General features: G+C 48.7%; 1 protein-coding gene across 1 annotated transcript in view; it reads left to right on the top strand.

Moving 5' to 3' along the window:
• The first annotated feature begins 5,900 nt into the window (after positions 1-5,900).
• ITGA11 (integrin subunit alpha 11) overlaps positions 5,901-16,275 on the top strand; it is a 108,927-nt gene continuing 98,552 nt past the window's right edge. Inside the window, exon 1 of the mRNA XM_032864605.1 lies at positions 5,901-6,047. Within this exon, the coding sequence (XP_032720496.1) occupies positions 5,996-6,047 (52 nt within the window). The 5' untranslated portion in view covers positions 5,901-5,995. The remainder of the gene's footprint in view (positions 6,048-16,275) is intronic.

Below are 16,275 nucleotides of genomic sequence, written 5' to 3' on the forward strand. Positions count from 1 at the left end.
CATGAAGGGAGGATATCCGAAAGATGGTCTGGGAGTGTTGGCCCTTCCTTCACAGAGCCTTCCTGAATGTGCCAAAGGCCACAGGCTTCTGTCCCCCAGACTTGTTTGGATACAGATCTCCCTGCCCTTCCCCAATCTCACTCAAAAACCTCTGAAGCCTTCTTGTTATCAAATGTGGGGTACCTCTGTACCCCACAATGGTACCAAAATTATTTCTACACTTTATCTTTTAACCTACCTTCCTCCCAAATCCCTAGGATTTACCACTCCCTGCCCTAGAATTTGATCTGCCCCCAAAGTAAAGGCTAAAAATGTAAAAGCTTTATCTGGGCCTTTTTAGAGCCAAAGGTCATCCTTCAGGAGCTCTGTCCCTGGCATTTGAGCCAAGGATGCCCTGACTTGTAACTCAGATTTCACCTGAAAGTGGGAGAAAGAACGATGAGGAACCAACACTGTTCCAAAATGCTCTCTCCAAAATGCACAGGGTAATCTGTACATTTGAGGTTTTCTTGGAGTAATGTGTCTCTTCCTTTACATGGATTCGGACGGTGCTGGATGGGAAGAGTGTATTTATGCCGGCACGGATGTATGTGCATGCGTGCGACCATGCACGTGTGTGTGTACCTGCGTGTTTGGCCCGATCATACCCGCTAGAATTTGCTTATCGAATGGCCCAGCTCCCACTACCTGGACAAGCGGCACCCTTGCACCTGGTCTGTGCCACAGTTGAGAATCCCTTTCTCTGCTCCATGTCCTTGTCTGAGACTCTCCTGAGAGCCCATCTTTACCCTAGAGCATTCCATCCAGACCCTTAACCTTCATGGCCTCTCCCTGACCTCTCAGCAGAGCCGGGGCTGGGATGAAGGTCCTAGACAGCCACCCGTGTGCGGATGGCTAAAGGAGTTCCGTTAGTCTGTATTGAGTGCTCATTGAAAGCAGGTGTCCTTTGCAGTGTTCTCGCTGCGAGGTTTAACCCTGATGTCGCCCTTCCTGTCTGGTCCGTGGTCAAGGGTTTCTCTCATCTAAGCTGAATCAGAAATAGCTTTTCCATTAGGATTTGACTGCTACCTCGAGACTTTCAAAGCAATTTTTATTCTCCCGCACCCTCTGGCATATTTTTCTTCAAAAGGATGTTTCTTCATCTATCTTGTGTTTCTGTTTGTGTTGTGGCCATTACTCCTTCCCTTTGATATCTTTACTGTGAAATACTGTACATACTTGTGGTTTGAGAAATGGAAATCAGAAAATAACTTCCTGGATTTGGTATAGGTTGTGTACAGGGCTTGGTCCCAGTAGGAATCCCAGTCCCTAACCCTCGGCTCAGCACAACGTTTGGAAGATGGGAACACCCACCCCCCCACTCCAACATTTAGGATGATTGAACTTTCTACTTCAAGTGGAAACCAGCTGGGGCAAACATCAGCTACTGGGGTAAACACATTTATTCAAAGCTAACCTCCTTCACTCTTTTGGCAAGGATGAGACCTGCATGACAAACTGAAACATAAGGCCATTTGTGCGTGACACAATCACCTTCCCATCATCCCCATTATTGGTCTGGAACAGTGACATGTGTCATTCAAACAGCAGATAACGAAAGCAATCCTGTAGCTTTCTTCTACTTTGTTTTTTGCAGTGGAATTTGTTATCTCTCTCTCTCTCTCTCTCTTTTTTTTTTTTTGGCAGATGATGTGCCTTCCCAGGGACTGTAAGTTTGCTGAAGTTTATCTTAATTTAAAAAGAGAGTCTGGGGACGCCTGGGTGGCTCAGTTGGTTGGACGACTGCCTTCGGCTCAGGTCATGATCCCGGAGTCCCGGGATCGAGTCCCGCATCGGGCTCCCAGCTCCATGGGGAGTCTGCTTCTCCCTCTGACCTTCTCCTCGCTCATGCTCTCTCTCACTGCCTCTCTCTCAAATAAATAAATAAAATCTTTAAAAAATAAAATAAAAAATAAAAATAAAAAGAGAGTCTGCATTTCCTAAGCACCAATCAACAGACAAGGCACAGGAAGAGGGAAGATCTATAAGGGGGGCCTAAGGGGGCAGAGAGGAGCCCAGGAGCCAGGGTGCCCCCCCCCAAGGTGGACCCTCCCTCATGCTAACATGGTGAGCAGTTGCACTGGAGGCACGTGGGGGCAGAAAACAGAAGGGTGGGGAGAAATAACCAGAAAGTAGGGGATAGATACCTGGCAGGGGAGGGGGGAGGAGAATCTTGGAGAGGAAAATTGAAGAAAAAGTGGCAGAAGGTTCAAGAGACAGAGATAGGGAACCAATCTGTCCCAGTTGGCCAGGGATGGTTCCGATTTTGACACTGAAGTCCAGCAACCCAGGAAACCTCTCTGTCTGGCATACTTTGTCGTCCCCTTTTTTCTGTTTCCTTTTAGGGGACTGTTTTCCTACAATATGTGGTCTTGGTGGGGCTGTCAGTCAAAGCCCTTCTCTTCCAACTCCTCAGGGCTGGGCATGTGCCCCAGACTCAGCCAATTATAGGACCCTATTGCCCAGCTACTGATTGGTTCTGGAGTAGATATGAATCAAAATCCTGGACTTTCCTGCTGCATCTAGTAGGGAAAGCTGTCTTTCTCCCTTTAGAATCTATGAAGTGTAAGCTTGGGTCTGTCGGCTACATTTTCCTAGCAGGCAGAGAAATACTGTCTGCTGCAGGAAAGGAAAGCAGAGTGAAGCAAATGTAAGAGAAGACAGAGAGAAAAAGATGAGAGTTTCACTTAAGACTCTTGATCCAGCCATACCTGCAGCACTTCCTGCCTACATCAGCTCATAAGCTGCCTTTTCTGCTTGAGTTTGTTTGTGTAGAGTTTCTGTTTCTTGCAACTGAAATAATCCTCACCAGTACAGTGTTTTTATCTATAAAAGTGAATATAATTCCTTGCAGGACTCTTGTAAGCATTAAGTTGGAACATAGGTGTCAAAGGGATTTCAAAATTGGTAAAACACCATGTACCCCCTCATACATCATGGTTAGGAATGTAAAACAGTGCAGCCACAGGTGGTTCATTCTTCCAATGATTAAGCATAGAGTTACCACACTACTCAGAATTCCATTCCCAGGTATATATCCAAGAGAACTGAAAACATATGTTCACACAAAAACTTGTACACAAGTGCTCATAGCCGCATCATTCCAATAGCCAAAAGGTAGAAACATGCAAATATCTTTCACCTGATGAGTGGATAAATAAAATTCAGTGTATCCATGCAACAGAATGTTACTTAGCAATAAAAAGGAATGAGGTACTGATCCTTGCTGCTGGAGGGAGGAACCTCAGATACGTTACGCTAAATGAAAGAAGTCAGACACCAAAGACTATGTATGATAGGATTCCATGTTTAGAATAGACAAATCCACCCAGACATAAAAGTAGATCTGTGGTTGCCAGGGACTTGGGTGACAGAATGGGGAGTAACTGCTGATGACTAGAGTTTCTTTGGTAGGGGGGTCATGACAACAAAATTAGTGGTAATAGTTGCACAATGTTGCAAATAAACTAAAACTTGCTGAATTGTGTGGCAAATTTCATGGTATGTGAGTTATCTCCAGAAAAATAAATATGCTATATACCCACGAAGGATTAGTATTATTCTTATCATTGCTCAACTCAAATCCCGGCTTCCACAAAGCCCTTCATCCAATTCTCTGAGCTTCTCCAGCCAGACTGTGGGTCACGCATTCTCCCCCATGCACTGCTGCCCTGTGTGATTTTCACAAAGTGTAATGGTCATTAACGAATATGTTATTAAAATAAGTGATTAAATAATAAATAACGATCACATCCATAAATATGAGGTTGTGTCTTGTCTTCTCAGCTCCACCCCTTGCTCCTCCAGTGTGAGCCCCTCTCATGTGTTTTGCATGCTGAAAGAGGGAAGGCACACCTCTCCCTCCACTCCCCCACCTTGCCAGATTACAGAAAGGCACACATATTCTATTCAAGACTCCCATGCCCCTGATGAGGACAATGAGAGCTAATGACTGGAAGAACAGCCAAATTGTTACTCCAGCCCCTTCAGCGAGCAGTGTTTGGTGCTTTGGGCAACCCCCATAATATGTGGAGTTTGAGAACCACCAGAGAAAGTCTGGATTTGTGTGAGGCAAGGATGTAGTTTGGAGCTCCTTAGATCGCTGTTCCCAGTTAAGATGCTCTAAGTTCAAAGCATCCTGACTCAAACCAGCTCAAACAATAAAGGGGCCTCATTGGTCATAGGACTAGAAAGTCTTCAGGGGAACAGGCTGAGGGGGTGGCTTGATTCATGGGCGCAACAAGACCCTCCTGGACTTGGGCACTCCATTCTGCCATCCAGCATCTGTCTGCCTCACCCCAAGCCCAGATTTCCTTTCCCCACCCCTCTGAGCTTCGGGGCCTACAGTAGTCTTTGTCTCAGCCTGGGAGGGCACGTGAGAATAGGAGAAGGGAGGAGCGAGTTAGTTAGTTCATTGTTCCTTACTTCACTCATTCCAGGAGAATCAGAAGAGCAAGAAAGCTTATTTCCTAGAAAAGAAAACCTTCTTCCTTTTTCTTCTCACATTTCCCTTTCTTCAACTTCGGCCAGGGGATGGCAATACATTGATTCACTTCGGCCTAAACCACGTGCCTCCCCCCAGTACACATGAGCATACCCCTTCCAGAGATGGAATCAGCTTTCCCCAAAGTCTGCCAACCAGCAGGAGAGGTGAGGTTGCCCAAACAACAACCAGCATAGCTAGAAAGGAGCAGTTTGGGCGCAACATTCATTACTACACTTGCACGAAGCTGGACCTTCTCAAAACCCACCTCATCCTCCAGGACCCAGCCTGAAGGGCAACTCCTCTGGGAAGCCCTTCCAGTCCCTCCCAGACCGGAAGTTCTACCCTCTGAGCCTCCCCTCACATCACCTGTGCTGGTTCACCAATTCATCCAACCATCCACCCACCTACTATGTATTCCTGGATGCTCAGCGGTGAACCAAACAGGGATTTCTACCTTAACGGAGTTTTCAGTCTGGACAAGGAGAGAAAAGTTAATGCTTCTACCAACTGAGGCATAGCTTCTCTACTAAGAAGTTCAGTGAAGGGGGGGAGAGAGAGAGAATGGACACGTACCCTGGTGCGGATCTGGGTTCGGGAGGTGGTGAAGGAAGGCTTTCCGGAGGAGGTGAGGCGGGGTGCCTGCTCTAGCTTTCACGACCTGGGCCATCCCACTCTCTGCCTCAGTTCTCTCCCTTGCGGGACAGGCCAGCCTCCGCATTCACCGGTTGGGGTCCAGGTCCTACTTTAAAGTTCGTGCAGCAAACGTGCATGGGATTTAACTGTCCGGGTTAGAACTACTTGGGAAGGAAGGCAGCTGCGTTCCAAAGAAGAGCTTCTCTGTTACAGATGTAGGCACGGGTTCCTCCTGGTTGCGTTGGGGTGCCTCAGGTAGGAAGCAGCCAGAGTGCAGGTCAAAAGAAGCACTGGGCCCTTTACATTCCAAGCTCCCCGCGGCGGGCCCGCAGGGGGACGTTTCAGAATTGACTTGGAGGGACATCTGCTCGCCTGGGCCCACGGAGGCCCGAGTCGTGGCCCGGTGTCCCTCGGTCACCTGAGATTAACCCCTCGGAGCTTTGTGAAGCTCTTCCCTCTGGGAAATGGGAATATAAGCCACTCTTCCTGCAGCGACGTGGAATTTGGTAGCGGAGCGTGGAGGGCGGCGCCGCACCAGCTCTCCCCGGCAGAGGTGGGGTGGGGGCGCGGGGCTGGGGTACCGGGACGGCGCCCGGGCGCGGCACGCCGCCGGCCCAGGTGGCAGAAGGGCCGAGACTGGCCTGGAGCCCGGCGCGAGCGTGTCCGCGCGCCCCTCCCCGCGGCGCGAGCCCTCCCACTTCCTCCGCAGGAGCGGCGGCTGTCAGGGAGCCGGGCGCGCGGCGCGCAGTGCAGGCTCGGGGCACCCGCGAGGAGGCTGCCGCTCGGGCTCGCTGCCGGGTCGCCCCGCACCCGGCCCCCGCCGCCGCGCAGCGCGCCATGGACCTGCCCAGGGGCCTCCTGGTGGCCTGGGCGCTCAGCCTGTGGCCAGGTACGTTGCCCCCTTGCCTCCGCGTGCCCATGGGAGCCCCTCCCAGGGTCGGAGCTTGGCCGCCGGGGTGGGGGACGGGGGTCCCCCGGAAAGTGGCTGCAGTCTAGCGGCTCCGCCAAGCTCCGCAAAAGAGGGAGGCGCGGCCGGACGGCTTGGAGCCCAGAGTTTGGCGTGTGGGGGCAGAGTTGGGGAAGAGTTGGGGAAGGGCGGAAGAGGAGCGCGGAGGGCTGGCGGCCCCGCGGGACACGCTGGCCACTCCAGGCGCCCCGCCGGGTACACTCGAGCGTCCCGGGAGCGCGGAGGGCGCGTGGCCCGCGCTGGGAGGGGACGCGAGGCGCGGAGCAAGCGCCGCCTCTGCCGCCCTCCTGCCCGCGGAGGGAGCCGCCTGAAGTTCGGAGAGCAAGACACGGAGGCCCGGAAGGGCTGGGGGACCTGGGCGCCGCGAGCTGCCCAGAATCCCTCGGTCCGGGGACGGACGAAGCCCTAGGGCGGCGGCCCCAGGCGGTGGCGAGAGGTCGCCGGCGAGGCCAAAGGAGATGGGGGCAGCTCCGCAGCCAGGGCCCGGGAAAAGTTACTTGAGGCTTAGGGTAGGGACTGGGCAACCCGCGCTTGGAATTATGCAGTTATTCAATAATCTGGAGAAACCGCCTTCGCTGAGAGGCGCGCCGCCCGCCTAATGCAATCCAGGTGTCGGGGCGCGGCGGGGACCTCTGTCCCGCAGGGCGCACGACCCGCAGCGAGAGGCCAACCCTAGGCTCTCTGCACTGGGGCAACCAGCCTGCGCTTCTCCACTCCCGGCGCCCCGGCCAGACCCGTACCTGTAGCGCCGTTCTACCGGCGGCGACAGCTTTCGGGGCCTCTCGTTTGCGCAGCCGAGTGTCCCGGTGGGGACCAGCGCCAGCCGCGGGTACTGGCCCCCGGGTCTCGCCTTCCCTTCCGCATGGGTTCCGGGCTGGGGCTGGGGCCGGGACCGGTGGTCAGATATGGAGGCAGCGAGAGAGGAGCCGTCAGGAAGCACAGGTGGAGACACCCCAGCCCCGGCTCACTCACCACTGTCCGGAGGTACCTCGAAAACAAGTGCACCCCCCGCCCCCATCGGTCTATAGCAGAGCTTCTGGGAGGGGCTGTAGTTGAAAAAGTCTCTGGCTGATGGAGTTCAGTCCAGATCCTAGAGCCACAGAGTAAACGTTAACGCTTTAAGTTGTTGGGGGAAAGGGGTGTTCTGGAGGACAAAGGAAGAGCTGCCACCAGGCCAGTGTTCATCTAGAAACCAGCTGCGGGGAGGTGAAGCCCATTCTATGTCACTTAGGAGGGAAGAGAACTCCAGGAACTGTCTTCTGATCACAAGAGGATCCCTCCGTAGGAAAAGGGAGTGTGCCCCTGTGTGACTCCAGAGAGGAGGACCCATCCCACCAGACCCTGAGATGGAGTGGCTAGACTCAGTCCGAACCTCAGGGGACTCAGGGGGAAGTCTTTGCAGTCAGAACGTGTTTTCCATTCTGGCTCTGCTGCCCACTAGCCGTACAACCTTGAGTACATTATGCAATCTCTCCACAGGTTTCCTTCTCTGTGGAATGGAGATGGAAATTCAGACTGAGTTCATAAAGTTCTCCAGATAATTGAGTGAGGCACTGTCAGAAAAGCCCTTAACTCCGGGCTGGGTGCACAACAGGACAGAAGCAATGGTTGTTCCTGTTGTTGTTAGTCAAGCAGGCACGGTGGTGAGGGAGGGGGGTGTGCGCTGGGGGAGTGGGGTGAAGGACAGGGACAGAATTTGTGACTCAGAATTCCCTTTAAATGGAGAAAACCGCCCTTGAGTTCTGTCTGGTCAGTTTGGGTTCTTAAAATATGGGATTCATTAAACATATCAATCAATGTTGGAACGGCATCTGCTTGCAAGAAACTGGGGGTGGGGATGAAGTATGTGTGTGATCTGGGCCCTGCCTGGCGCTGGGAATGAGGCAAGGCCAGGCGAAGTTAAACAGAGGGAAAAGGGAGTGAACGGCACAGAGAGACTAAGAGCCACGGTTCAAACAAGAAATTCAATTTCACTTGCATTTGCAAGGAAGGCTTCCTGAAGGAGGAGGTATCATTTTAACAGGGTCTTGAAAGAGTGTGGAGAGGCCTTAAAGTCGGTTGGTTAGTAAGTTAGAGTGTTATTTCCAGGGACTAATCAAAGAACAAAAAGGTGGATATTATAAACCACAAGGGTGACCCTAGTTTGGACTCCGAAAATTGGAAAGGTCGTAGGGTCGATGAATCCATTCCCGTGGCTCTGGAGCAAGATTGATGTCCATCTCCCAGTTGTGTATCACGTGGATCCAATGTGAGAATTACCAGGAAGCATGCCTGCTGGTGACGGCACAGTTTGGCTGAGCAGGGGAACAGGGGACCTATCACAGGCCAAGTTGGGAGGGAGTCTGCACTGAAACCATTATGAGTTCAGAGCCTCTGTCTTGCCAGAGCTTCTGCTACAAGCTGGGCAGGCTGATGGGTGGGCAAAGCTACCAAGAAAGCCAGAGAAAAAAAGAAATAGACAAGGCCAAAGACTTCTATAGCTGACATCCAGAGATAGCAGATCCATTGATAAGAAGTTTCTATAATAACACATCTCTAGTAAGGGTTGATGAGTGATGATTCTTTTCTTAAGATTTATTTATCTATTTTAGAGAGAGAGAATGTGTGTGTGAGTGGCGGGGAGGGGCAGAGGGAGAGGAGGAGAAAAAGCAGACTCCGTGCTGAGCACAGAGCTCCACACAGGGGTTCATCTCAGGATCCTGAGATCATGACCTGAGCTGAAACCAAGAATGGGATGCTTCAGCGACTGAGGCCCCCAGGTGCCTGAATGCATGATGATTCTTTTTAAAACCTCAGTCTTCACGGAGCATCTGTAATCTGCCAAGCCCCATAAAGGCACACAGGGAGATTAGGCACAGTGTGCGGGTGAAGGTGCTGGGGTCTCACAGCCTGGACTGGGTCTGGGCTCTGCCAGTTAGGACTCTGTGCTCTTGGCAAACTACTAAGTGGTTCTGTGCCTCAGCTTTCTCACCTGCAAAATGGGGATGAAAATAATAGAACTTACAGAGTTAGCCAAAGATTAAATGAGTAAGTGTAAATAAAGGGCTTGGAAAGTCCCAGCACACATTATGTATTCAAGGAGGTTGTCTCTGTTTTCCATCATCATCAGCAACAGTAGGATTCAAGATACTGACCATTCAGTAAGGGATGGGAGGGTGCACAGAGATGAAACTGCCAAGCCCCAGTCCCAAAGAGAAGTGTAAAGGAAGGGCTGGGGTTGGAGGCTCAGAGGAGGCATACATGCCAAGGGTCCAGGAAACCCACACTTTCCCCGCTCTTCTCCCAAAGACCTGGCCCAAAGTCTTGATCATCATGGGAGTTCAGGGATGGATTGATTCATTGATTGATTGATTGATTGATTTGCCATGGAGTCAGTGTGATCTTAGTGTGAGTGCCTTGTGGCATTTTGTGGAGCAGAGAAAAACCACGCCATTTCATTTCCAGCAGGAAAGCCTTGTCTGGAAAAAACACAGGACTAGGCAGCAGGAATGTGCAAAGACTAAAAGGATCCAAGCCCTACTCTCCAGCTTTGGAAGAGCAGAGCAAGAGATGAAGCCTGTCCCTCCCTGCTGGGAGCTTGTCAGGCAAGCCTCTCCACTACCATCACCAGCTGAAGAGCTTCTAGATCCTTCCACATGGAAGCCCTTCCACATAGGGCTCTGAGGGGATAGGAGTAGAGTCTCACTTTCTTTCTACTTATACCCCATAGCCCATCCACCCCACCCTGGACCCCCAGAGATGGGCTATCTCCTGGCCGTTCTCCTTGTCCTCACCCACACACACAGGGCCATGGGCCGTAAGGCATTCAGACGGTGACTCACCTTCTTTATGACCTCTCTGCAGCTCTTTCTCTCCCCTCCTGTAGTGGAAGCTTCCTCCAGCAGCAGGGAACTTCCCTTCCGTCCTCTCCTCTCATTGCTTAGGACAAAACTTTCTTCTCAGCTGGCTTGACTCTTTTTTTTGTTGTTGTTTTTAATGGTAGTGTTTTGTTTTTTTTTTCCTAAATAAAAGCAAAATTGGTATGCAATATTATATTAATTCCAGGCTACAACATAGTGATTCAATGTTTATATACGTTACAAAACGCTCACCAGGATAAGTGCAGCTACCATCTGTCATCATATAAAGTGGTGACAATATTATTATGTTCCCTGTGCTGTACTTTTCATCTCCATGACTTATTTATTTTTATAACTGGAAGTTTGTACCTCTTAATCCCTTTTACCTCCTCGGTCCATCCCTCCACCCCCTTCCCCCCTAGCAAACCAGTTTATTCTCTGTATTTCTGAGTCTATTTCCATTTTGTTTTGTTTGTTCTTTTGCTTTGTTTTTTTAGATTCCACCTGTGAACGAAACCATAAGGTATTTGTCTCCGTCTGACTTATTTCCCTTTAGCCCAACACCCTGCAGGTATTATCCATGTTGTTGTGAATGGCAAGATGTCATTGCTTTTTATGGTTGAGTAATACTCCATTGTGTATGTATGCCACATCTTCTTTATCCATTCAGTGGACATTTAGGTGGCTTCCATATTTTGGCTACTGTAAATAATGCTGCAATGGACATGGGAGGACATTTGTCTTTTCATATTAGTGTTTTCATTTCAGGGGAGTAAACACCCAACAGTAGAATTGCCGGATCATAGAGAAGCTCTATTTTTCACTTTTTGAGGAACCTCCATACTGTCTCCCGCAGTGGCTGCCCCAGTTTGCATTCCCACCATCAGTGCATGGGGGTTCCCTTTTTCTCCACATCCTCTCCAACACTTGTTACTTTTTGTCTTTTTGATTCTAGCCGTTCTGACAGGTGTAAGGTGATTGCTCAGTGTGGTTTGGAATTGCATTTCCCCGATGAGGCGTGATGGTGAACATCTCTTCGTGTGTCTGTTGGCCATCTGGATGTCCTCTTTGGAAAAGGGTCTATTCAGTAGATCTGCCTATTTAAAAATCAGATTGTTCATTTTTTTTTTTAGTGTTGAGTTGTACGACTTCATATGTATTTTGGGTATTAACCCCTTGTCGGATATATCATTCGCAAATATTTTCTCCCATTTAGTAGGTGTTGATGGTTTTCATTTTGTGGGTGTTTACTTCACTGTGCTAAAATTTTTAGTTTGATGTCGTCCCAATTGTTTATTTTTGTTTCTGTTGTCCTTCCATCTGGAGACAGACTGCCCCTCCCCCAAATATCGCTAAGACCAAGGTACAGGAGTTTACTGCCCATTTTCCTTTAGGAGTTTTATGGTTTCAGGTCTTACATTTAGGCCTATCGTCTGTTTTAAGTTTGTTTTGTATATGGTGTAAGAAAATCGTGCATTTCCTCTCTCCCCCTGCCTTCCTTCCTTCCCCTCTCCCACGTTCTCTCTCTCCTTCTTTTTTCTTTCTCTTTTTCTTTTCTTTCTTTTCCTTCCTTCCTTTCCCTCTTTCTTTCTTTTCTTTCTTGCCTACCTTCCTTCCTTCCATGTAGCTGTCCGGTTGTCCCAACAGCATTTATTGAAGAAACTGTCTTTTTCCTATTGGATGTTCTTGCTCCTTTCTCATAGATTAAGTGACCATATAAATGTGGGTTTATTTCTGGGCTCCCTGTTCTGTCCCACTGATCTATGTGTCTATCTTTGTGCCAGTGCTACATGGTTTTGATTATTACAGCTTTGTGGTATAGTTTGAAATCCAGGATTGTGATACCTCCAGCTTTGTTCTTCCCTCTCAAGATTGTTGGGCTATTTGAGACTTTTGTGGCTCCACACAAATTTTAGGATTATTCTAGTTCTGTGAGTAATGCTATTGGTATTTTCATAGAGATTACATTGGATCTGTAGATTGCTTTGAGTAGTATGGGCATTTTAACAATATTAATTCTCCCAATCTATGAATATACTATATTTTTCATTTATTGTGTCATCTGCAATCTCTCTCTCTTGCTCTTTCTTTTTTTTTTTCTTTTTTTCTTTTGAGAGAGAGAGAGAGCAGGGAGGAGGGAGAGAGGGAGAAACAATCTTTTTTAATTTATTATTTTTTATTTAAGTTCACTTTAGTTAACATATAGTGTATTATCAGTTTCAGGGGTAGAATTTAATGATTCATCAGTTGCATAAAACACCCAGTGCTCACTGCATCCAATGCCCTCCTTAATGCCCATCACCTAGTTACCCCATCCTCCTAGCCACTTCCCCTCCAGAAGCCCTTAGTTTGTTTCCTATAGTTAAGAGTCCCTTATGGTTTACCTCTGTCTCTATTTCTATCTCTTATTTTTCCTTCCCTTACCCTATGTTCATCTCTTTTGTTTTTTAAATTCCACATATGAGTGAAATCATATAGTATTTGTCTTTCTCTGACTTATTTTGCTTAGCATAGTACCCCCTAGTTCCATCCATGTCGTTGCAAATGGCACAATTTCATTCTTTTTCATGGCTGAGTAATATTCCATTGCATATCTAAACCACATCTTCTTTATCCATTCACCTATTGAAAGACAGCTAGGCTCTTTCCATATTTTGGCTATTGTAGATAGTGCTGCTATACACATTGTTGTGAATGTGTCCCTTTGAATCATTATTTTTGTATCCTTTGGATAAATACCTAGTAATGCAATTACTGGGTTATAGGATAGTTCTGTTTTTAACTTTTTGAGGAAACTTTATATGTTTTCCAGAGTGTCTACAGCAGTTTGCATTCCCACTAACAGTGTGAGAGAGTGAATTTTAAACAGGCTCCATGCCCAGAGTGGAGTCCAGCACAGTGCTCGATCTCACCACCCAGAGGTCATGACCTGAGCCAAAATCAAGAGTAGGATGCTCAACAGAATGAAACACCCAGGTGCCTCAATCTTCAGTGTCTTTCATCAATGTCTTACAGTTGTCAGAGTAGAGTTCTTTTACCTCCTTGGGTAAATTTATTAGGTGTTTTATTCTATTTGACACAATTACAAAAGAGATTGTGTTCTTAATTTCTCTTTCTGCTAGCTCATTACTAATGTATGCAAATGTAACAGATTTCTATATATTTTATATCCTGCAAGCTTGCTATATTCATTTATTAGCTCTACTAGTTTTTGTGGTTTTTGAGGGGACTCTTTAGGGTTTCTATATATATCCTGTCATTTGCCAAGAGTGATGGTTTTACTTCTTTTTTATCAGTTGGGAGACCTTTTATTTCTTTTTCTTGTCTGATTACTCTAGCTAGGATTTTGGATACTATGTTGGATAAGGGTGGCAAAGTTGGTCATTCTTGTCTCATTTCAAATCTTAGAGGAAAAGCTTTTCACTGTTGAGCATGAGGTTGGCTATGGTTTGTCATATATGGTCTTTATCCTGTTGGAGGATGTCATGGCATCCAGCGGACTCAGAGAAGGTCAGCTACAAAACAAACTTTAACATGCACCAACGCATTTCAAAATGGTATTTCTGCTGACCCCCATTACTTCACGCCCCTATCCCCACCCCACACACACTACCACCCAACTGTGGGCTACCATCAAGGATGGACAGCCATTTGAAACCATCTTCACCCAAACAATTGAGAGCTCCGAAGACACCCACATGCCCTCGGTATGGAAGGCTTGCTAGAGGGAGCTGTGGTCCAGGTGGGGACCATACCCAACCCCCATCGTGTAAATCCTAACTGTACCAATTCTTAGCTGAAAGCCCAGAAGGAAAAGAGAGGAGAGAGCCTGCAGTTGGTGATCTCGTAAACCCAAAGTGAATAAGCTCCCAAAACATTCCACAGAGGGCTTTCATACTGTGTCTTATGATCTGAATCACAGCATGAATAAAGTCCCACATGGAGGGAAAATTGGTGGGGGAGTCACACTGCCTCCCTGTCTCCACCCCTCATTTCTTTTTTCACCTGCATGCTTCCTGAGCAGCAAGAACAATCACTACACGAAGGGCCCAGGAGCCCAACAGCCCAGATCCAAATCCTTTCTCCTTGGGTGACCCTGGATAAGCCCCTCTGGGCCTCATTTTTTTTCATCTGTAAAATGGGGAGAACAATGACTTCACCCGCTGCTGTATGCCAGACGTTAGATAATCTCTTTGTGGTCCATTCCCATCCATGCTTACAATAGCATCCAGGATCCAGGAAGCCCTCAGCTTCCAGGACCAGTTCTTACCCTTCCCATCGTTTATTATTTGACAGATACCAGCCGCAGTGTGAAGCCCTTTCCTGCATCTCAGTTAGGCCTGGCTACTGCCGCATGAGGTCACTACTGTGGTCACCGGGTTACACGGGAGGAATCAATGGTTCACAAAGGTCATGCCGATAGAGTAAGAGGTAGTGTCGGGATTGCCTGATCCCTAAGCCGCAGCTCTGACTTAATCCATTCATGATATTTCTTTGGGAAATGGGCCGGGAGAGCATTGAAAGATGAGTAAGACACTCTTGCTGAAGGAGCTGTCCTCTGCGAAAATGAGATCAGCGCTCAAATGGCCACCCGCACAGGGGCACCAGCTCACAAGTGACAACTCCCTTCTTCGAACTCAGCTAGCCACTGATTTCTCAGTCAAGATGCTGGCTAGGTGAGAAGCGGCACTCACATGGGGCCTCGGGAGGTGGGGGCCGCTCTCCCTTGCCTCACAGCTTGGGGCCAAGAGAGGCTCTGCCAGCTGCCTCCCAAGTGCCCTATACTCTGGACCACTCTACCTGCCCCCGGACTCTCTCTCTAGTCCATCCTCGGGGTCCAGGCTGAGCAAGTCTCTGCTCCTTTTCACCTGATCACAATCTGCTCTGAGCCCCAGACTGTTAACAAGGAGTTAGTTCAGGCTAAAGAGCCCTGATGAGCGATGACAACTTCATGTGTCCTACCTGAAGGGATTCGCACTGGAACTGGGCTGTTCCTTGAGCTAAAGGAACCAAGGGCTCATGGTGGGATGTCAGGCTCAGAGCCTAGCCAGCAGACCACAGAGATGAGGCAGGGGACCTGCCTTCACATGGTCTAGCCGCTCAGCCCACTAAACCAGTCTGCGGCTTGGGTGATATGCTAAAGCAGACAGAGGTTTTTCCACGTGGCATGTGGGGTGAGTTAGGCAAGTTGCTATAGGAACATACTCCAGGATTCCAACAGGATGACACAGAGAAGGGGCTCCTGCCTCTACAGCTGGGGCTGACGGCTTTCTTCCTCCAGTAGCATCACCCAGTGGGGCTAGGCTACCAGAAATCCTGACCCTGCAGATTTTCTGGGCCTATTTCTTTACAGATTGGGAAGACTGTGCCTGAGGAAGGTCTTGAAAAGAAAATGATGAAGTGGGTTCAGATCCTGATAAGCAGTACCATATGTTCATTCTCTGAGTGAGTGGGGGGCCAGGTGAAGCTTAGAGGCCCTGCCAAGGGGGCTATTTCCATTAGATAGATGGAGAAACTGAGGCTATTAAAGGTTTTCCCAAGGTTACATGGGGACTCAGGGGTAGGTCTTCTGGCCAAAGATGAGCTTAGGAATCTAATCTGCCATACCTAATTTAAGGAGCAAGAAATGCTTCAGCCAAAGGAATAAAGTTCTAATGGTAGAATTTCTACATCTCTGGTAGGCAAGTGGGATAAGATCATTGAAGTCATTCTCTATAGACCTTTGGTTGTGTCCCCAGTTTCCATAGTTCTCCCTCTCAGCCTGGCCACCCCCAGACCCTCAGACCACTGCCCCCTCCTCCTGCCAGAAAGGTCACAAAGCAGTGTCCATCTTCTCTTCCTCTACCAGAATTGGTCTTTCCCTGGAGCTAATGGCCCCTCAGATTCAGCAACTGGTAGCAATCATAACATCCCATAAATAACTTGTAGACAGGGCTCTTCTCTGAGTTTATTCACACCATTTTCCACACATGCAGGACCAGTTACATAACCTATAGAACCCAGCATAAAATGAAAATGCAGCACTCCTTGTTTAAAAAGATTAAGAATTCCAGGATGGCCAAAGAGGAACATTAAACCAAGCAAGGGCCCTTCTGAGTGTAAGACCCTGAGCAGTTGCACAGGTCGCACACCCAAGAAACCAGCCTTTCCAGATAGCACACAGCCAAAGTGAAGCCCAGGTGGGGTGGGAAAAGATGCTCCATCAGGAAGAGAGACCTGGTAGCAGAATAGTAGGGCACTGGGTCCTCCCTGAGGCCCCAGCCCAGCTTGGGTGTCTTTGTCTCTCTTGTCCCCATCCATCAGACCTTTCT

Source organism: Lontra canadensis, unplaced genomic scaffold (assembly GCF_010015895.1).
Source record: "Lontra canadensis isolate GAN:19392208 unplaced genomic scaffold, GSC_riverotter_1.0 scaffold28, whole genome shotgun sequence".
In the NCBI taxonomy this organism is placed as follows: Eukaryota; Metazoa; Chordata; class Mammalia; order Carnivora; family Mustelidae; genus Lontra; species Lontra canadensis.